The 23691-nt window shown below is 43.0% G+C and overlaps 1 protein-coding gene across 3 annotated transcripts in view; it reads right to left on the bottom strand.

Moving 5' to 3' along the window:
- The window catches only part of LOC119441704 (AP-1 complex subunit sigma-2), a 37156-nt gene extending 13716 nt beyond the window's left edge, over window positions 1-23440 (bottom strand). For 2 of the 3 annotated variants that reach the window (XM_037706298.2, XM_037706300.2), the window contains exons 1-4: window positions 23313-23440; window positions 22445-22623; window positions 13947-14055; window positions 10801-10938 (exon numbers count right to left, since the gene is read on the bottom strand). In XM_037706298.2, the coding sequence (XP_037562226.1) occupies window positions 10801-10938; window positions 13947-14055; window positions 22445-22623; window positions 23313-23315 (429 nt within the window). In that variant the 5' untranslated portion in view covers window positions 23316-23440. Of the gene's footprint in view, window positions 1-1355; window positions 5320-10800; window positions 10939-13946; window positions 14056-22444; window positions 22624-23312 lie in introns of those variants that run through there. The other variant, XM_037706299.2, reaches the window with a different exon arrangement.
- Between the last annotated feature and the right edge of the window lie 251 nt (window positions 23441-23691).

The following is a 23691-nucleotide window of genomic DNA, read 5'->3' as shown; positions in this document are numbered from 1 at the left end:
CTTACTACATTTGGACATATCCATAATTACAACTTATTCCTACAATGCTTTTATCAGACTCAGAAGTATGTCTTGCAGATCTATAGCGGAATCAGAATGTCTAAGAGAAACCCTTTCTAGAAGAACTGAAAATGCTGCTCGTGAAGTCCTTCCTTCCTAATGCCAGGCTTAAATATTATGTTGATGTCACCCATCCCTATTAAAAACTAAAGTTGTGTGACACAGAATCACATCAATGTTCCAAGGTCAGTGATTATGAATGCAATATATATTAAAAAGAAAGTCAAACGTCAAGAACATGATGAAAGCACTTTTATGAATTAAGACCTTTCCCCGGAAAGCTCGCAATATTTGTGGTGCAAAACGATTGTCATCATGGACGAAATTTTCAACAATAGATGCAATGGTCACTTAAATACAGGTACTGTGAACAACAAATGTCGGCCCGTGCCAATGCTGGCCTCACGTGTGTTTTCTTAACTATGGCTATTTTGTTGCTTAGCTGGATACTATACAACACAACATGCAGGGTGGCCCCGACAGGCCAGATGTCATGCACCAAACTTAAAAGAAAAATAAAGTTTTCAGCTTAAACAGTCTTACTCAAGCTGCAACGTCATTAGACCTTAAAAAGTGCAAAATCATTTGCATTACCAAATTTCAGCTTCTAAGAGACCATCCTGCGAGTCTGTCTGAAATTCGCACTACTGTAAAGAAAGCCTGTGCGCTATGTACAACTGTTCACCGGTTTGTCTACATTTGAAGGTTTGCACGATTACAATTTCTCCGTCATTCTCTACCAGAACAGTGTAACCAACATCCACAAAGCACAGCTCTGTTGGGTACAGGGGATAGAAAAAGCACCATGGCAACTGTCGCCTGCAACCAATGCCTATTGCACCCAGTCTTCGGAAAGCTGTGATCTCACGCACAAATGTCAGATCAATCAACTTGATGTGGAAGGTGCATGGCCATATGGCTGAAGAAAGACGCTCAATTATCTAAAAAGCCTTTGTAAGTAATAGGCTTAAGGTGCTATCTGAGAACAAGTCAAAATACACATGGGAAGTTCAGCTCTGTGACTTGCTTTCAAGAGGCAGAACAAATAATCAACAAACCATAATTTAGACGTCTTCCTTCTTTTCTTTTTTTCGTGTTTCTGTTTAGAACAGAATCCAAGAACACCCAAGTTTAACTGCAATTAAAAGCTCGGAATTCATTTGGAAGTATAATGTCAACCATGCTCTAAGAGCAAACACTGACACGTATTGCTTAACCTATATTGCTTCTTCGAAAGACACCTTTCAGAGCCCATGTGTTCATTTCTTTTTTTACCTAAATCTACCATGCTCTTACAATAAATTTGTAACCACAAGTGCTGTATGTGGGCAACTGGTATTCCCTTGGACACAAGCTAATCAGATTATACTCCCCATGACTGTGCAAATAGAGAGCATTCATGATGAAGATAACAATGCCAAGGCTATCCCTCAAGGCTAGCTGATGAAGCCTACATCAGTTTGGTAAAGCTTGCAAAGTGTTGTCGAAACATGTGACCTTAACAGGCTGAAGGCAGGCTTTGTCTATCATAATAATGAGAAGCATACTGTCTCTGCCACTTAATATAGAGCGACATGAATACCTTCATCATTTATAAATATGTGCCTCTCTCAATACATAGTGTAAAAAGAAATAGCATGATGATTTCAATAGCACAGACTGTTGTGAAAGCATTGCAGTGGTAAAGGCAATCTGCCACTACAAGCTATGATGCTGCTGCAACTTTCCCCAGTGAAGCTCATTTTAACTCATACTTTTCAAGAGTTGTCGTTTTGTACTCCTTTCTTTTTTTTTTCTTGTGCCATGCGAGGCTGACAAAAAAGTCGTCCAAGATAAAGGAACAGTAAATTAAGGCTGTAACAAATTCCCTAAAATGGACAATAAAGAAAAAAATGCTATATCTGGTAAATAAAACTCCTCTAACAACAAACAGATCACACCTATTATGAGGGAAGGTGTTATAAGCCAGCAGGCATGCAAGAAAGGAAGACTCTTGCTACACTCCATCTAACCAATTCCGTGCAGTGCACCAAAGGCTAGGGCTCACATCTGTCAATCAGTAACGAGAGCTGGTTGTGTATTCTAGAGAAAGGACGAGGGCTCATTCACTATGTGCTACCAATACTTTCGTGAAGCTTCTATTCAGTCAGCGCATTGTGGAGAGTAATCAGAGACGAACAAAGGAGGAGCCCCCCATTCCTCTAGTTTTCTTTTTCTGGTTGCCCGACACAACCTACACAGCATTCACTGCACAGCACAGACCTGCTAGGATAGTAGTACAGCAAGTCTCACCATGATGTTTTGCACCTTGAATGCATGTGCTTGGGCCCAGTTACCTGGTTAGTGATCAAAAGACTTAGACAAAACTCACTCTAAAAGAAGCGACGACTCCAAACCTGGAAATTTTCAGAAACATTTCTGCTATGCAAACAGCCGAATGTGCAACAATGCTTTGAGCACATTGTCGCACTGACATGCCAACGCTGTAATTTCAGAGCATATCAAGAACATTGGCCTTCAGTTTCTCATCCGCCAATCAAACCTTTTCTGCCAGATGGCATAAATTGGGTCTTGAAAAAAAAAATATTTCACGAATCAAAATAGATTCAGTGTTGCTCCTTGTTGTCCCCTTTAAATGTTCACTAACAGTTCCTACCCAAGCCCACTTCAAAGATTCAAAGCTGAAATTTGTGGCAAGCCAAGTGTCGTGAGCAAGATTCCAATGGTTCACATAAGAATGACTCAATTGCTCATAAACACCGTAGAAGGGTCATCAGTGTGTTAACACAAGCTTTCCATACGATGGCTGCACTGCTAAAGAAGGTTTTAGGCTCAGAATCATCACACAAGGCACATGAGCCCAATAAATGTTAATAAACCTGCAGCTCGGTACAGAACTAACTTTCAGTTTGGCTAGTCAGTATGAAGTTCTAGCTGCTATGTTCGTTACAGACCCTTTTCTTAATTGTACACCTAGCTTGCCCACATGGCAGTTTGGCAAGCTCGTGGCAGCCTAGGCAATTCTCTAAAAAGCATGTGTTCACATCTTTTATGTGTTCTTCTTTCCTTTCTTTTCTTTTATGAGATGGAAAATGTAGATGCAACTCCTATGTTGAACCCATGTGGAGCAGTGCTAGTGTGCACAATTTGCACTTCATCTTTATTTCAACGATTACCAGTGCCATAATTAGTTAGGCAGATGTGAAATGTTGTGATGTGCACTTACAAATTAGAAAAAAGGTCCACACTAGGGTAAGGCAACTTAAGTTGGAGTACTGAGCTCACCGACTCGCCTTAATCGTAGTCAAGTTGGATTTAATGGTGCAAAAGCGACTCAGGCTATGCTGTTCCAGCCACAGTCGCTGAATATAATAGTGATACAGATTGCAACGGCTGGTTCAACACTTCACAGACAAATGCCATCGTGAGTATGTTTACACACGTTCAGACGGTTCTGTTGCCACCGCTACTGCTCACATAGCTCCATGCGCACAACTCTTTCACAAAACTTGATTAGTTCAATTGATTCATGAGGTTGAATGTCCCAAAGGTGCACCGGGGCTATGATAGATGCCATAGTGGGTAGATCGGCTAATTGTTTTAAGTTTTATCACTTGAAAGTAGATTCTGTAGCTGCTAATAAATGTATATTGACTTGAGCCCACACTAGCCTTTGGCTACAGGCTCAACAGTTTTTTGTACAAATTCATGTATGAATAACAAATAAATGAAATGAGATGAAAAAATAGAAACTCCGGATCAATTATGACCGCCTGAGGTTCTTTTTTGTGAACTTAAATCTAAGTACATCAGCATTTCTGCATTTCGCTCTATCAAAATGTGGCCATGATAGTCAGGAATCCTACCTGCCACCTCATGCTCAACAAATGAACATTATAGCACTAAGCCACTGGGGCAGGTGGACGAATGCCATGAAAATTGCTTGTAGGCCCACTACATTGCGCAAATGACAGAGCAACACTAGACTACCAATTCCACTCGTATGATGTGGAATATATGCAACACTTTCACATTAATTACGATAAAAACTCATTGTATTCAGTACATACAGTCACAACAATCTGTGCTATGTTAGGAACAAAGTGCGAGGCTAGGTTGCCTATGTACATGAGGGTTAAACAGCACAAGTGCAAGCAAAGGTAGGTAGCATTGAAAAACGCCAGCGCTAAATTCACTGAAGCACAGAGATTCCAGTACAGATGCACCGCCACCATTCATGCACTGGAGGCCACCACAGCACAATACAAATTAAGCAATCCACCGCATGCAGGAGAACACAATAATCAACAACACCGGGACGAAAAGGCATTGCTTAAATAATGTCCGAAACATTCTGTGAGCAAGCCACTGAAATACAAGCAGGTTTAAATGCTGGAATCAACTTATCTGCAGTAACTGGCAGTACACAGAGTTGATAGCAGTTAAAATGTATTGCAACAATATAGTACAAACGTTTTCAAGAACTTTCAAGGCCCTGATAAAGCATTTCAAGGACTACAGCAACATTAGATTTGACAGCATCAAAAAGAAAAAAACCCCCCTCTCCTTTTCTATTCCTGCACACAAATGAAAAAGTTCTCGAAAAGGGCTTACAGCGCAAGCAACGACCAACAACTACCGCAGTGCTGTTAACTGCATTCGACTGGCTTCCCTTTTGGACTACACCAATTTCATCACCGAAAGGCCAAAGTTTGGTAAGCTTAGCTATAAATGACATTTAGATATTTTTAGTGTTTCTTTTAAAATTTGAAGGGTTTTCAGGGCCTTGAAAATGGCATTTTGATATTGAAGAGCTTTGAAGTCTGCTACCAACCATGAGTGCTGCCAAGGAATGTAACAGATTCTATTGTCTCTCCTCTCTCATACAGTAACGCTTCACTAAACATAAGAAAACAAACTCAAAACAGATCTTTCAGTTTTACTGCTAAGAAAAAACTAACAGTAATGAGTAGACAAGAGTAAATTTGTTCGGCATCGCATCTCTTCCCACTTGTGTTAAATGTCTCACAAAACAATACACAAAAGATGTCATAGTTTGTGAAACAAACACTTTCAAAAATGAAAAGGAAGTCCAGAAGATTGAAGTGAAAAAAAAAATGGTTGTAAAGCAGGTGAGTAGACTGCTTAAGTGTCACTCTCAAGATGAGAAACACCACATCGATGTTGCCACCGTTAAAAGAAAAGACATCAGATTCATATGAGTCCAAACTCTTTGAGGGCGTTCTCAACGGCTTCATCCTTGGGGAGGAGGACAGGAGAAAAACAGCATTAGCAGCTCAGCCTGGCACAACAAACTTGAAAGGGACACTACCGAGGAACATTAATTTAAGCTTCATTAGTAGATGGCGTTTCTGAAATTACAAAACTGCCATCTGTATTGATAGAAGGGGCTCGGTGAGCCAGAAAAGGTGCAAGAACAAAATACGTGTAGCACAGCCACCCTGATGGCCCACCAGCTTGCTGTCACGACAGCATTCGCTCGGGTCTAGTTAATTGTTCCCCAGTAACGACGGACTACACTGCATCTTAGAGAAACCAAACACTCAACTTACCAAATTTCGATAACTTTCTTGACACCAAAATTGCCGAAAGACAAGAAAATACTTTGGAATCCACAATGCCACACAACAATGAGGCTAAGCGCAAGCCTGGCCTTCATTTTCTCCAGTAGTAATCAACCCTTTCTTGCTACATGAGTAAGGGTACAGTTGTACAAAACAATATTTTACTATTCTAATTTAAGCTAGTGTCACTCTTAAGTGTCCCTTAAAGTCAAACGGAGTAAGAGAGTGCAGCATGCTTAGACATTAGAGTCCATTAACACATACTGTCTTCTATGGTGATAAAGTACTAAGAAAGCCAGAAAAGAAAATTTGGGGACCGAGTGCTGAAACTTATACAAACACAAGTGGAAGGCACACAAGACAACATACGGGGCACTGGGATGTGAATTTTGTGATGCCGCTGACACTTCAAAAGGGGTCCTGAAGCACTTTTTATCGAAGTCGAGAAATGCATTTGAAGTTAAACTACACTATTTCAGAAATGCTTGGCAGGAAAAAGTACTTCAACGCGGTTCAGCAGACTCAGTTATCGGCAATCAAAGATCACATTTGATCCCCTTCGCAGTGCTGCCGCTCCTTCTTCAATGCCTCGCACTGCGAAGGCTACGACGAAGCGGGGCATGCCCACAACATCTCGCTTACTGAACATCATGGTGACCCACAGCTCAAATTTGATTTTGGATGCTCACGTAGACGCCACATTTCTAATTATGCCGCCTAAGATGCACCAAATTCGGTTGTCCTCAGCGAGCTGCAGTGTGCTCAGTGAGCAGGCCCATTGCAGCACCCTGCGGTGGCCGCAGTATCAAAGCCATCTACACTACATAGTAGACCGCAGCTACATGCAACTGTCGTGCGTATGCGAAGCGTTTGCATTGTGCGCAACAGAACTTGGGTGAGCGCTGGCGCTCATGTGCTCCAGTCTGGCTGTGCTACACAGTGCGGACCTGCTTTGTCCTGCACCAGCTTGACCGACACATAGTAGCCACATCCAACTTGCACATTTTAAAGGCCTGTCAATAGCTCAATATGAAGCAATGTCTGCCAAGGCATCTAGCCAGGAGCACCCAGAAGTGAGCACGCACTGGAACGCATACGTGTGGTCTGAGCTTAAGTTTTGCGTGGCTCGAGGCTAGTTGAGTGTTCAAAACTAATCGAAATTAGCGAGACCCAATGGCTACAACACCGATATCCAGGGTGGCCTAAGTTTAATTCCTACACGAGCGGCCACCGCCAAGCATGAGGAGACGATTGTCGGCTTCTTTCAGAAGTACATAATTCTTATTGAAATTCGAAAGCAGATTTTCGCTTACCTCAGCCTGCTTATTAAACTGCTTCAATAAATATACGCAGTAACAGTAGGAAGAAGTGGACTGATCCAAACACCCTTCTTGATTGATGTCAGCTATCAGTCAATAGCAACCGTCTATGGGAATCTTGCATGCAGCCAGCAGATTCAAAGCAGGCGAGAAGAAGGGCTCGTTTGAAAAGGGAGTGTTTGAGAAATACATGACTTAGCACTCCACTTGTGAGTTCCACACGCTGTGCACAAATGTGAAATTTGGCTGAAATGTTCAGAGCAGCATATGCTATCCGTGGACTGCGTTTTTTTCACCAAGCCTGAGGGATGGTTCAGGACCCCTTTCAGTGGCCAAGCTGACAGACTGAAGAGGATCCTAATATGCCTCTATTCACGACACTGATACCGCGTGGACATAGCGCAACACATACCACGCCGCTGCAGCGAATGAGGTGCACTCTTTGGAAAGGGGGATGCAGCCCATGCAGTGACAATTTTTGAAATAGGACTTTTTCTTAAACAGTATAGGTCCAGACTTAAAGTTTTGGCCCGAAGTCCACTCATTGGTGCATGCATTCCAGCTGCAGATATAACAATTTCCATTCTTACTCATGTAAGACCTGCACTTTCTTTTTGGAATCTTGGCAAAGGGTGGTTCTCTACATGAGCTGGCATATGGCTACCCGCTAAAACCACAGATGCATGCTATATAATGCAAACACTAGCTAGACACTACACATTAAACATTAGACAACACACATTAAATTCAGGATCACTGTCCAACTTCTGGTGCATTCTCCATCGTTCCTGCTGGAGCTTAGTACCTCCATCAGCACTCCCAAAGATGGTTGTCCTCAGTCCCGTCCATGGTGTTAGACATTTCAACAACAACATTTAGCGACAAGCTCAATTGATGCCAAACACCGTGCAAATAACATACAATCTTTAATGAAACTTCTTTTTCTAATTTTCTACCTCAAAAGGAGTTTGGCTGGTTTTACACAAGGGCAGGTGCTACACAAGAAAATACAGTCCGCTCTTGACTATGCCTTGGAAGTTCAAACCTGCAATTCACACATGTATGTAAACTGTGAAAGCAGCAGAAGGCTTAACCACCACAGCCGCTCTCATAGAAAGAATCAGCCAGTCATGGCATTGGTAGGACGATGCAACCGTTAGATGCAACAGTAAAGCATGTTTCCCTCGACAAGCAAGGCTCCCATGCTAGGCAATGCAGCTGTCATCTTCATCGTTGGTGCAGTTGGTTGTGTCAGCACAGAACAACATGTTTGAACTTTTCAGGCATAGACAAGAACATAATAAAAACTGTTTATCTTAGCCGCTGGAACTCGTGCACCTATGGCACCTACAATGAAGTGGAGAACTCCTGTAACCATCTTGACCAGTGGGTAACTGACAGCTGTGGGCATTTAACCCCCAAATTACTCAGCTAGGTTCTCAACCATGGGGCCACGATACTACAAAATCAAAACTTTCAGTAATGAAGTCTCGAAATGTTAGTGAACTACTTTCAAATTAATTTGGCACGGTAATAATATACTGAAAATTTTGGAAGCACCACTTTTAACAATTTGCAGTCATTCCATTTGTGCTAAGTGCTGCACTATTTCTTAAATCGTACCTGACCAATTTTTCAAACACCCAATATTTTGAAATTTTGAAAACCTCACTCAATTTGTTGCACGTGATCCATGCATGCAATGTCAAAAAGGGTGGCCGTGAGCAATGCTGACACGATTCAGTCTGTTACCTTTACCATCACTTTTTGTTGGCAAGGCAATTTTTCAGCTTTCCAATTGGCTTACAGCTGCTTCAACCAAATCTGTGTTGACTCGACACAAAACAGGCTGCACTGGTTATGCCTAATGATAATGGCTGTGCGGCCATTATGACAATTAACCACTGGGCAGTGCAGTGGTGGGCAGCAAGAACATCGGAGTTTGCCACTGATATGTTTGTACGAGTGACTCGTGGGTGATCGGGCCTAATATTACTTGCACCAGCCAGTCTGACTGCTGTGGATGTGGCATTCAGGTCCGTGGGCATCCAGCCAGCAAATACCACAGGCACACCTACAAAGTTTGTCAGTGCCCATACTGGATGCAATGGGTTATAAATAGGGTTCAGCGTTCTTGCACAAAGAGAGAAAGAAAAGCAAAAGCTGTAGGCCGAATTCTTTTTCAAGAATTCCGTTTTAACTGAAAAGGAACCATTAAACCAAATTTATTATAGAGCTACGACCGCAATCAGCACCCTGCTGCAATGCAAGGAGTCTGGCAAGGTCAAAGTTACACTTCAGCCAACCACCCAAACACACTTTGGCTATCTTTTTTTTTTTTGTTTCTTATATGTTTCCATATGTTCAATGCTGCAACAAAAAAGAGAAGTGGAGAGGGGGTGCAGGCAGAGGGTCGGGAGAGCCCTAGCCTGGGTCCTTCCCGTTTTCGCACTGCAGCCCCTGCAGTGGATGAATTGAGCAAGCGTCCTGATGCTAATGCTGGGCCTATCTATCTCGTCATTTTCTTTTTCTGTATTCTACATTGGAGGTCTGTACACGCATAATGTTACAAATAAATTCTCACTCTCTATGTGCACAAATATTGCATGCACTCTCTTAATTACTGCACAGTCACATCACCGCATGGCCTTGTGCCCTTGCTACAGACTGCTTCTCGAAAACTTTGCTATTCTCTGTATTGGATACAACTACAGTGCTAGAGAGCAGGATGTGGAGTTAGTTATAAAGCGCGTTTCAGTGTCAACAAAATTAGTAATTTAGATATTGACCGAAAAAGAAAAAGAGGAAGAACGGTAAGCCCCACGCAAGTAATTATTCATTGAAATAAGCCGGTGAAAATTCATCTAGAACATATTTACTAATAGAAATACAATTTTTAAATGGAAATTTAAAAAATGAAAAAGTAGGGTAAATTTTAGAAACACTATAAAATTTACAAACGCTGAACCCTAGTTATAAACCTGTGTGTAGACAGAAAGCTCCAAGCTGAATTTGTGCACTACCACCTCAACCGTTTGTGTTGAGGCGGTAGGTGCACACAGTGAAGGTCACCTGTGTGCACCTGCCCTTCACAACAAGTATCAAGTTGCACCACTGGCAAACACGAAATGTCCTTGCAGCCTCCACCATCACCAAATTTCAAGTAGACTGAAGCACAACATTAAATTGTAATGAAAAGAAATTTATTTTCCCCTCTAAAATTTTATTTTCCCACTGCTTATCATTTGACCTTTTTTTTTTTTTTGCAGACTCCCGCACCTTGTGTCCGAAAAACTGGTCAGTGGCTGTAGCACTAAATTAAATTTATTAAATTCTGGGGTTTTATGTGGCAAAACCACAATCTGATTATGAGGAACGCCGTAGTCGAGGACTCCGGATTAATTTTATCACCTGAGGTTCTTTAACGCAGCCCTACATTAAGCACACAAGCATTTTTGCACTTCGCCCCGATCAAAATGTGGCTGCTGCGGCCAGGATCAAACCCTCGACCTCGAGCTCAGCAGCGCAATGTTATAGCCATTAAGCCAACCTGCCATGTCGCGACTGCAGCATGGCCACTCAGTGGGGACAATGTGCACTTTGCAACTTTCAAAGAATGGACAGTCGTGAATAAAAATTCATTGTTCAATTGTTCTTTTAGTGTCCCTAATGCACCCCCAATGTCAAAATGCCACGGAATGCCACGGTCAGTGTACGTTGACGTCCTGGCCACGAGGCTGTGGTTCACTACGCTTCAGGTTTGTCAACCAACCACCCTCCAGATGGCAGAGTGAGGGAAGAAGAAAACAAACGAGAAGAAAGGAAGACATGCTCACCTCCTGAAGTAAATCTTGCGCTGCAATGGCCTTAAGAACGTTCTTCTTGCTCGTCTCCTGCATCTCGCCGCCAACGAGCAGCTCGTCAAGGATGAAGTAGGCCTTCTCAAAGTTGAAGATGATGTCCAACTCGCACACCTGGACATATAAATTGTGTTAGCAAAAAACTAATGACAGTAATTGTACAGTCCACATGTACTCAACCCGCATAAATTTGTTTCAACAGATTTCTTTCAATGATCACTGTAGACAGAGTGCTACTATCTCCTAGCAAACATCTTCCCCTAAACTCTTGATGCACCCTACATGTTCTCTGACTGAACAGACAAAAGCTGTAATGTACAATGTTTTCCAACAACCTTTTCCTCCCAACTGTTTAGGATTGGGTTCGGATTCTGTCGAAACCTGAGCATCATTTACTTGCGCCCATCGTAATCATCTTTCTGTAGTCAAACTGTAGTCCCAGAACATTTGTTTTTGTATACTCACAGCACAGGCCCATTAATTGCTGTGAACTGGCTATCCTATTAATGTTAACCCCTTCCTTATACCCCACCAAAAAGAACACATTCTTGATCTTAATAATCTTTTTTAAGCAGTAGAAAAAGATGATATATCAACTTTTCAAAATGTGCCTACTTGTATCACTTCAGAAATAGGTTCCCAAACAAAGTAAGAAAGAAGTTAGCATTTGATATGCTAGGATATACTATGAGGTGGTATCCAAAAGTTGCCGGACTGGGTGTACAGAACGGTTTATTGTTATCATACATCAGTTTAGGCTTAGTGTCCTTCGAAGTAGTCCATGTGGGACTGAAAGCATCTGTTCCAGCATGTTTGACAGTATTGGAAACCTCTCTTCATATCGTTTTTCGTAATGCTGCCGAGGACCTTCTGCGCTTCTTGATGAATGATGTCTACGGTGTCAAAGCAACACCCTTCTAACTTCATTTTCAGAAACAAGGCAAAGTCACAGAGCACCACATTGGGTGAGTAGGGAAGATGGGGAACAATTGCATGGTGTTCTTCACCAAAAAATCAGTGGTCTTGAGGGAGGTGTGATTGGGCGCGTTGATGCAATGCCAGTTTTCGTTACGTCAAAGTTCAGGTCGTTTCCGGCAGACTTCATTTCACAGGCGTCGGAGAAGGTCACAGTAGAAATCTGTATTAACAGTCTGCCTTTCGGGAACAAATTCCCTGTGTACTACCCCTTTTGCATCAACATAAACAATGAGCACGGTTTTGGTAGTACTCCTCATTTATCTCACATTTTTTGTTTGTTTTTTTGGTCTCGGTGATCTCAGGCTCTTCCAGTGGGAAGATTGCTGCTTCATTTCAGGGTTGTACCTGAAAACCTGCGATTTATCAGCAGTGATAACTCTGTTGATGAAGGTTGCATCTGCACGTGCAGTGGCACAAAGCTCTCTGCACACATCAACGCACCGTTGCTTCTGATCAGCAGTCAAGACTCGGGGGAACGAACTTCGTGGCCATGCGGTGCACTTGCAGGTCTTCAGTGAGAAATGCTTGGCACTGCGCGTAATCAATTCCTACCATTTCACACAGTTCATGAATGGTTTGGCGACAATCCTCTCAAATCAGTTCTGCAATTTTCACAACATTCTCCGGTGTTGTGCTCGTGCGTGGCGATCCCGAATGCTTGCTGTCTTCCACTGAGATTTGATCGCCCCTGAACCGAGAATGCCACTCAAAACACTGACTGCGTCCCATAGCAGCATCACCGTAAGCCTGACGAAGCATTTCCAGAGTTTCCATGTGGTGGATTTACCCAACTTCACATAATATTTTATGCAAACCTGCTGCTCATGTTTTAGAGCGCAACTTTTAGCTGCCCATTTCTGCGTTGAGCGTCAGCCTGCACGAGCCGTTGAGCATGCCGCACGAGACAGACTCCACGGTGGCGACCCACTACGAGATAGCAATACTAGTATGCGCCGTCACCAAGTCGCCAACGGCATCCACCTATACCATATATGGAAACAAAGCACTGGTGTAGTCCTCGCACGCATTGTGCTAGCGCTACTTTGCCTGCGCAACCGACACTAGAGAATGCGCGCCACGCGAGCCACGCATTCCCGTGTTTGTGCTTTCATTCTGAACAATGAGAAATGCAACCAGTGGAATTCAAAACACCTAAAGAGCTGCACTCTAATTTCGCATTAGGGAGTATCGTAATCGCCAGTGAATTTTATGTTCATTTTTCAAAACACAGGTGGTTTCTGACACTTTATCACTCTAGCATGTGCTGCCGGTGAATGAATCTTCCTATCACCTAGCCATTGATAGATACACTTGTGTGACACCCATGCAGCTAGATCTAATGGCACAAGTGCGTACTTTCTTATTTCCCACATAACAACACTCCAGGAACTTTCAGGTAACACCTCATATAAATTTCATTTGTTGCAAAAAAGTCACTTAATCAGAGTAAAAATTACACAAGAGCTAAGGTGACGCAACACAAAAAAAAAAATGTTCTTGCTGCCCCCACCTAAAACAAAACGTAGATCCCCCCCCTCTGTGCGGAAATTTCACATAGTGGCAACCAATCCGCGTGATGCTGCCACATATAAGATAAGCCTCGCAGCCAGCTGAAGGCCAGTAGCAATGCAAGTATTTTTCTGTTGCGGGGGCAAAGAGCATGATTTTCCATTTTCGAGTGGTGTGCAGATAAGCATAGGCATCACTGGGCACTCCATGGTGGCAGGAGGGAGGCAATAGGGAGGGAGGCAAGACATAGTTCTGAGGGGTTCAGCCAGTCCCCCCCCCCCCCCCTTCCCCGCCCCCCCAACTTGGATCCCTTTAGTACTACCTCCGGTAAGGCCCCTCTTTAGCTACTCAGAACAAGCCATACCGCCTACCAACTAACCAAATGGGCCATAAAAGGGGTTAAAAGCTGACCTAGTATGGTTCATAGCAACAGAACTTACTTGCATGTGGCTTAGCAAGTTATTTGCCACAGAGAGTTCGATGCAGCATGACAGGAGCACAGGAGTTGTTTCAATAATTAAGAAATTCCAGTCATGAGGTATACATTGACAAGCTTCCATGATACTGGTCCAACAATCAAAATAACTATACCCAACAACCAAAAACCATGCCCTGTACCAGCAGAAGGCACTTACACTTCCAAAATACTTGTCCAGCAGCTCTACATATCGGTGAATTACTTCAAGAGTCAGCAGCTCGTTGTCCACCTGTTCCACAGCACAACAGAAATACAGACTGGCATACCTGGATGGAAAAGACAGGCACCACAAGGTGAGAAACAACAAGCAGTTGGGGGTGCCATTATATCTGTAACACACTGGAATAAGTCATTGCACGGTACACATAAAGTGAGTCATTGGAAAAGCTGCAAACCTAATAACCATACTCTACAGATCATGTGAACTGGTGAAAGCATGAGCGCTGCAGCTGAGAAAGAAAACTCTCATGAGGGAGAGCCATAACGCTCTACCAGAACACATCATACAATACTTACTGCCCTGCTCAGAACATCATGGTTCTCCTGGATCTTCCAACACTCCCCCCCCCGCCCCCACCCAGCTTTCTTGGGTGTCCCCCTACTCGAGATCAAATCAAATTAGTATGTGCTTTAATGTCTCAAAGCAACACACAGACTATGACAGACACTATACTATAGTGGGGTGCTCCAAATTAATTTTGCTCATCTGGAGTTCCTTAACATACACCTAAATCTAAGTAAGTAAATGTTTTTGCTTTGTGTCACCTTCGGATTATGGCCGCCACAGCTGGGAATCAAACCCGTAACCTCACGCTCAACAGCAATACACCATAGCCACTACGTGCCACCATAGCAGGTAGCGCTTAGTGTCCACTTGTAACACTCAGTTGAGATGAGAAATACCTTCAAGTTGGGGCTCACTTGTGCATGTGGAACTGAATAGGTGCCTGGCCAGCATTTATTTATTTATTCAGTACCCACAGGCGCCAAAAGGCATTACAGTGGGGAGGAAAGGTTTACAAACAGTTAGAAACGTTCGCAAAAGATTTTTTCTACACGTGCTAGGCAAGAAAGAAAAGAACAACAGAAGTTCAGCAAAGATTACAGCAGTTCCAAAAGACATCAGGCTTTACAACTAAAACCCTACAACTAAAAGGACAAAGAAACAGGAAAGTCGAGTCACTCCTACAGGGTAAAAAATACATCATTTGACAAGACCTTGACAACACCGGCAGGCAATCTATTCCATCCTTGTATAGTTTTTGAAAAAAAAAAAATGATTTCGTAAGCATTTCTGTCTTGCACGGAACTTCTCATACCTTTAGCTCATGGTCCATGCGTTGTGACTGGTAATGAGGCGGCATTATATACTTGTTCCTTTGTATACAAACTGTACTGCGGTATATGGAATGAAAAAGCTTCAGACGCGGCTTTCTGCGTCGTACTTTTAAGGTATCCCATTTAAATTCTTCCTTAGCATTCGTAGCACTGAAATTAACTTAGTGTTGACCCGACACGTACCGCACACCTAGATTCTGTGCCCTCTCAAGGTTATCAATCGGAGGGTCCCGCACTAGGCAGGCATACTCGAGGACGGACCTTAAATACGTTTTGTGCAGCAGCTATTGTGCAGACTGGCTGAAAGCTCTGGAGTTCCAAGGAAGAAAACCTAGCATTTTCCCTGCCTTAGCGGTTACATAGTTAACCTGTTTCTGCCATGATAATTCTGGGGTGTACTAAACACCTAGGTAATTAAACTGTGTTACTTTAGCCATTACATTGTTATTCAAGGTGTAAGATAAATTTAAAGAGTTCTTCTTTCGAGTGAATGTCATGCTGACTGTTTTGGTTAGGTTTAGCTGCGTGCGCCACTTAGTGCACCATTCACTAATTAGACTGAGGTCTTGCTGAATTAGGCTGGCATCATACAGGCTGCTAGTCATTCTATATAGCACACAGTCATCCGCAAACAGCCTTAGCTGTGATTTAGACCTTTGCCAATATCATTTATAGACAATAAAAACAGTAAAGGCCCCAGGACGGAGCACCGAGGTACACCGGATGTAACTTCTTGCAGGCGCAACTGAACCCCGTTTACAACCACTAACGCAGGGTAGATATTTTTTAACCCTTGAGACAACCTGTGGGTGAATTTCATATTTAAGCACTTTTTCTATGAGCAATGAATGGGGTACCGTGTCGAAAGCCTTTCTGAAATCGAGGAAGATACATTCAACTGAAAGTCATTTACCCAAAGCACTAGCAATATCGTTTGTGAATTCTAACAACTGCGTAACACAAGAAAACCCCTTACGAAATACGTGTTGACAGGACATAATTGCAGAATTAGTATTCAAATGAGCTACAATGCTCGTGAATAGAATATGCTCTAGTATTTTACATGCAATGGAGGTCAGTGATATTGGAGGACCGTTTGAAACATTGCTTCTAGGGCCCGATTTATAAACAGGGACCACAATACCTGTTTTCCAGCCATCAGGAAGGGAGGCTTCGAGCAGCGACTTGACAAAAATTTATTTAAGTACTTCGATATTAATCCAGCGTATGATTTCAACAGGAAGTTGGGTAAGTCATCAGGACCACAGGCTTTGCAAGAGTCGAGCCCTCGAAGCAACGATTCGATGCCGCACAAGTCGATTACATCATCATTCATGTCACATGTTTCAAGCAGCGCTGGTTCGCCCGCAGAAAGCATTGTTGCAGGAGTGACAAACAGAACAGAAGTAGGCGTTGAAGCATTCTGCTTTCTCAGCGTCATCATCAAGTGTGACGTCGCCAGACACGAGAGGGGGAATATTTACTACATCCTTGCCGTTCTTTCTCACGTGTCTCCAAAACTCTTTTGGTTCATCTTTTAATTGTGACTGAATAGTTTCCAAATAACTGTCTTTAGCAATGCATGTTGCTTCTTTAACTTCGCAAGTTATTTCTTTTAGTTTTTCCTCTGTTTCCCTTAATGGTGTACTGCAAAAGGCGCAATAAATTATCTGCCTTTCTTGTACGAGCTGGCGCAAGCTGGAAAAGCATGCAAATTAAGTTAATACCAAACGTGGAAAATTATGTTCACTTTCTCTCTCTCTCAGGCTTGCCCAAGAGCCCATCCATATGAAACTCTTGTTACACATCAAGCTGGCACCATAAGCATCTAATTATAAGACCCTCAACTACACGTGGCACAAGGCAGCCTTCAAAATTATTGTTTCACACCAAGTGAGTATGACAGGAGAAGACAGACTGCAACTCAAAAGCTAACACATCAGCAGCGAGATACGACCTCACGGCATGGAGTGCTTTCCGCCTCAAGTTCATTTTCGAAAAAATGCACAAAAGTTCCCAATCTTTCTATACTGTACCACGCTATTGCACATAATGTTCAGATTCAGAAAATATGTGCTGTGCATATCTTTTCACATTCACGCAAAATGTTAAAGAATAAAGCCTGATTTCAAGACGAGGTTTCACCTCTAAGCAACAAAAAAATAATATTATCTGAGCATATTCTAAGTAAATGAATACTAAATAATAAATGTGAACACCCAAGCTCAGTTGCATTTTCTGCAATGAGCTGAAGTGCAAAATTTAGTTTCGCCAAAAAAAAAAAAAAACTGCATCTTGGACAAGTAAGGCACTTCTTTGGCAATATTGGTACAATGTCATAGGACAACTACAGCTCCTGCCTCGGTGCTAAGAGCTAATGAGACACCACATGGAGGCTTGTTCTTTCATAGTTTTCTTTACTGCTAAACAGTTAACCATACAGCATGTTTTTTCATGTGTCAGCATAGCGAGAGAGGGGAGAGATCAGCCTGAGTGATGTGAATCTAGCCAGCTACTCTGTGCTGGGAAAGGGGTTTGAAATAATAACAGAGATAGGGTAGGAAGATGAAGGTAGTATGGTGAAGATGATAAAGATAGCTACTGCCTATTATGTCATGATGACACATGAAGGAAGAACCACCCTATTGAAGAAACTCTAAACTGGCTTCGACCCCATGCAGTCAACACGCGAGAACCCAGATGATGAGAGGCTTGAAGCAATAAAAATGTTTTTCCGCGGCCTCAAACATGCCCTTTGCAAGAAAGTTATCCACGCCCTAGCACGGATTCAAAACAAAGCGTATGCCTATTCGCGTTGTGCAAACACGCAAGCAGAAGTGTAAAGGAAGTAAGTGATCATTTGGTTTTCAATTTCCGGAACAGCACTTAGGCCTCCAATCATAATTCATTTAGGAGAAACATGCTCAGAGAAGCTAGAAGATTAGATTGCACACAAGCTGTGTGTCATATGGTGTTTAACATACGTATATAGTTTATTTATATATGAGTGTGCCTACATCAGAAAGCATATCATGATTTGGACTTGCTTACTGGGGCAATGTAGCACTTAAATTATTATGACACATTTTTAAACTACTTATATAGAACCACAACAAACATCCATACACATCATTACAAATCTACAGGCGCTTTTCAATGACTAGATTTCTCAGTAGGAACAAGATGGCGCTTCAGGCATGCCCAACCTAAAGCCCCTTGATAATTTGAAAGTAGCGAGACTCTCCTCCCCCCGGCCGCTTTCCTCCTCGATTCTTCTCGCACGCTGCACATGGCAATGTCTGGCTCCCACGGACAGGCCGCAGCATAATTTTGGGCCAGTTGCGCATCCCAATGGTGTAGAAAATTTTGAAAAATGGTGCTAACAGCATCGAGAATGCTGAAGGTAACGTTTATGAGGAGGTTGATTTCTTCTTAAAGCTGTATGAATGGGGCATACTGATGTGAAAGAAGCTTTAATACCTATACTCCAGACATTTTTTCTGATACATGATAAGATGCTTTACTTTGTGCATCTGATCTAGTATTGCTTGTGGCACATCTATGTGTTTGGCTTTTTAAAGAAAAGCATTATATGACTCATGAAACAGAAAATCGGGCGTCGTCGACGTTGGCATGACCACGATGGTCCAAAAAGTCAAGTGAGCCAATCGAGGCATTTGATGACATCTATTAAGGCAAAGTTAATTAGGGCAGAGTGAGTTGAGGCAGAGTGAATTAAGGTGAAGTTAATTAAGGCAGGTTAAATTAGAGAGTCCATTACGGCACTTGAACCTACAACCTTTGCTGTTAGTTAAAATGAAGTTAACTAAAGCACAGTTAATTAAGATATAGTTAATTAAGGTACTCGAACCCACGACTTGGTAGGAGGCAAACCCACGACCTTTGGTGTTAAGGTGAAGTTCAATTAAGACGACTGAAAGAGCATAGGCATCGCGCAGTAGTCACAATGCTTTCGCATTAATCCATGTAGGGATAACTAAGTGCCCTTTGCATGTTTTTTTTTCTTGCCTGTGCACCACAGGTATCACATTCAGCGTGCCTTCATATAATGAATTAATCATGAGTGCATCGTCCGTCCATGGGTTTGTTTAATTTTTTCAGGGCCTGCATTCATTGTATCAAAGTGACTGACGCACACATCGAAGTAAGGTGGAAAGAAAGCTACTCAAGCCGCTATTTCGATTTTCAGTAAAACAGTCAATGGATCCTAACAATCACAAAAAGTGCGATCGAGAGGCTTCATCTTCACACATAATTGTTCACAGCCGAAAGCAGAACCTATAGTGCTGCATTTCCGACTGAGTAACAGTTGGAAAAGCACAAGCAAAACGCAAGATCCTCGAATTTCCAATGGTAACGGCAGGCAGACCTATCATCATGCTGAAAAACAGGTGAAAAGCCGGTTCCTGTGGAGGGGACGTGCAAGGGCCGAGGAGGTTGCGCGGCGGGGGCAGAGCTAACAGAGTAGCGGTAGTTTAAAATTATGAAGGGACTTTAGCCCAACCATTTTGTGCCGCAAGATCAGCTGCGGTGCCTCAGCGGTGGCTTGATTCCCAGTGGCAATGGCCACGTTCCAGTCAGGGCGAAATGCAAAAATGCTCCTGTGCCTAGATTTAGGTGCATGTTAAAGAACACCAAGTAGCCAAAATGAACCCATAGATACCACTACATTGGATCTCTCAACAGTCTCATAGCCTGTAGGTTCATTTCAGACTTTAAATTCTAGAATTTTTTTATGGATGCAACTTTCTGCCTAGAACCTAAGTACACTGTGCTATCATTTGTGCACCGACCCCCAGTACGACCACTGTTCAAAAGATTTGTCTTTTCGGTTAATCCTCTATAACTGGGAGCTGGTTTGCCGGTAGAATGTGCTCAATCATATATCCATAGACAACTGAAACACAGGTGTAGAATAATGATGTTAATGCAACGCAAGGAGTTGCAGCACAGAGAACACTACTAATTCAAATCCTTGGTACGGACCTAAATGGGATCACCATACGTAAATGTGCTCAGTGTACCATATTTGCACGATTCTAATACGCACCCTTTTTCTATAAAAGGTTGCAGTTGTAACTAATTCTACTAAAAATCAAAAACAAAACCGATTCTTACTGAAATGAACAGTTCAATGCAAGGTAACTAGCCACACTGCTATCGAATGAGGTCGTCTGAAGAAAGCGATGCTCGCAGACATCACAAGGTGGGTTCAAGGTCCTCCCACAGACAATGGTTGCGTGAGCCTTCAAGAAGTGTGGCATTTCTAATGCATTAAATAGAACTGAAGATGACTTTCTGTGGTTGACAGACAGCGAGAAGAGACAGCGATAGACAAAACAATCGTCGGACTCCAATTGCGACTAGCCGCTAAGGTTCAGCCGTGTGCATGTATATGTGCCATTGTATGTTCTGCAAGATTGTTTCAACATGGTAACTTTCGACTCGGGTTTTATTACTTGATGTGCTCGGTAGAATCGGCGCCAAGTTATTTTTGTGAATATTTGGTCGGTAATATGACTGCGCGTTGCAATTGTTGGCGCGATAGAATCGTGCAAATACGGTAATCTGCTAATCCGCAGTATGTAGATAGAGTAAGGCTGCTTTCTGGTTAGTCGAATGGCATCAAGGGCATCCTCATACGGATATTTGTATGTGATCAGCTCGGAGTGTTTTGCGATGACAATGGAGAAGCATCTCTGGGCCGTCCAGCAGGCCCGCAGAGCAGCTGACAGGCTTGGCCTGACAGTCCCAGCGTGGCAGTTGCCCTAACGTCGCTAACGTGAGCCTACCTCAATAAAGTTTTTAACTAACCAATGGAGAACTAACAAAAAAAAGATGTATTCCTCTAATGACATTTTGCTAACTGTGACAGTAGCTTCTGTCCTGTTGTGTGTTCTCCATAGTTGTTTCTTCATGCCTCAACCAAGGAAAAAAATGTGCAACCACCCCTTAGAGAACCCCACATCTCCCTCAAACGGTCACCATATTTGTGTTTTGCCGCACCTGCCAACAATGCGGATGCGAACCCGTTCTGCAAGGCACGTCAGTCCTTTTCCATCACCGAGATAGGCCAACTAGAGAGGTTGTTCAGGCTTTATACATAAAAAAGATGGTTCTACACGTGCCAGCCAGCCCTCGATAAACCTTCACACAAGTGAAATAGCATATCTTGATAAGTCGCTTCTTTGCTGCAAATCCAACAATGAGTGCCCCCATGTTAAAGGCCCGAGTCAGAGCTCATTTCAATGAGTCTTAGGCTTTTGGAGCTCTTCTTTATTTTTACTTTGGGGGGGAGGTCCGGAGCGCGCTTGCGCATAGATATACTTTGCCTTTGATGTCCGTGTCGACTGATAAATAGGCGTGTTCCGAAAATAAACCTTAGTTTGAAGTAGCACTCCTCTGGTCTGCCCCCCCCCCCCCCCTTTCCTGTCTTCGTTTTTTCCGCTTTAAGTCACGTATGAATTCTTACAAACTCGCTCAAATTTCAGTTCTTGTAGACTTCAAAGTGATTAAAGAAAATAAAATGAGTAAAGGCCCTCATTTATTTAAGGCTCGGAGAGTATGCACTATCATGTCTTGAAATACTGCTTCCATCACTGCCTTCTAGTATACACAACGTTATGAGGGTGTTCGCACCATATGGACAAGTCATAACGAACTTGAAAAGATTAATATCTGACATTAGGATGCCCTCTGAAGCTTTCGCCAAAGCTTTGTGTCATTCCCTCAGTCACTGTCAACGATAGACGCTGAAACAGCAGCCTGCTGCACCATACTGGTGTCATGTGCTGCCATCATACACAAAGGCAATGGGGGTAGGCTGGTGCGAGCAATGAAAGCACCACGGCGTGATTAAACCTGGCGGCACCCAGAGGGGTGCAGTCAAAGGTGTAATTTAATTCATTTAATTGAGCAGTCTTAATTGATTAGTAAAGTCAGATAATTTTTAGCATTGGGGTCTGTTTAAATGAAGCTCAGGGATTTCATGGTGTGTGGCAATGCAGCATTATTTTTTTCGTTAGCGATAAATCACAAACGTGAGCTACACTAAGCCGGGTCTGTAAACTTCACTCATGTCATGAAGTCTGCAGGTTTCTACAACACTAACCTTCACGCCAGCTTTCCAGGAATTTAAGGAATGCCCTTATTCCTAAGGAGATTTCACCTTATGTACGGTATAACTTTGCATATGCCCGTACGCGTGATATACAAGAGCTGTGCATCACGCAGCATGATCAATGTCTAGTGAACACAACCCACATGAACAACAGTCGCCATGGAAGCCGAGCATACCGTTTGTAGACGACTTTGAGGTCCTTCCATTCGAGGAAGGAGCACATCTTTGGCTTCCGGGCAAGAATGGTCGTGACTAGTTCACGAGTGATCTTCTTCTTCAACTTGTCTGGATGAGCCATGTACCACTTCTGAAGCCGCAGCTTGCCCTGACGGCTGAACAGCAGCATAAATTGCATCTGCAAAGAAAAGATGGGGTCATCAACGAGAACGGCGCCGGTACCCCCAATCGCGTTGGACAAGGCACGCAACACGCCCGCCGGTGATGACAGTATCACAGCGCGAGTCGATATCAAAGTAGACGACGAAGACCGCCGAAGAAAAGTCAGGAACGAAATAAAACTTTTAAACTGGGCCAGATGGCACGGAGTCACGCATTTGCAGACAATGTCGAGCGTAACGCCGAAGGAAACAACACAAGCGCTTGGCGACAAAGCTGGCTTTTTTGAAGAAATCAATTGGTCACTACTCAATAATGGCAATATGCCCATCTCCCCCAGTCGGTGTCTCACTGTACCGCACATTTCATTCTGCACGAGACTGTTAACGTTGGACGCACCGAGACGCCACTCGTAAGCGTTTGGGTTACTTTAGTTTTCCTTGCTCGTATAATGCTTCAAAACGCCCACTTAATGAAGCCGCGGGATTGTTCGCCCCAGCGTACTTAACGCAGAATGCGCAAAGCGTGGACACCGCACTTCAGTAGTTATTCGTTCTATACGATCAAGACTATTGCAGCGGAAGCATCTGCAGGGATGCAGACCATCGTAAACCACGGCTTAATGCTATGTTAGCTCATGAAATAGGCTGAGCAATAACGCAGCCAGACCATCATGACAAAAAGCTTATTTATGGAGGCCGCACTTACCATCTCGAGACCGATTTTAGAAATACTTTCACCGTAATATAGTATAACAACATTTACAAAACACGCCCTCGAACGACCGGTTCAGCAGCGCCTAGAAACAGCGCCCGGTAGTCAAGCGGCCATTTGCATTAGCTTAGAATTCTGGGATGCATGTTAACCAATGTTGCCAAGCTTGATGGCAGTTGAAAGAGGCATCACGACCACTAAATCCTATGCTATAAAAACAAGTTTTTACCGTATTTAAAGCTACAATAATTTACCTGCAAATATTAAGGCTCTTTACAACCTTCCTTTTACATAAAAAAGCCCATATTCTAATTTTTGGTTTCGGTTTCAAGCAGGTTTTTCGTGCATTTTCGAGAATGCTGTGTTTCACAAA

Source organism: Dermacentor silvarum, chromosome 2 (genome assembly GCF_013339745.2).
Source record: "Dermacentor silvarum isolate Dsil-2018 chromosome 2, BIME_Dsil_1.4, whole genome shotgun sequence".
Taxonomy (NCBI): Eukaryota; Metazoa; Arthropoda; class Arachnida; order Ixodida; family Ixodidae; genus Dermacentor; species Dermacentor silvarum.
Note: the sequence above shows the minus strand (reverse complement) of the source record. Positions and strands in the feature narration are given on the sequence as shown.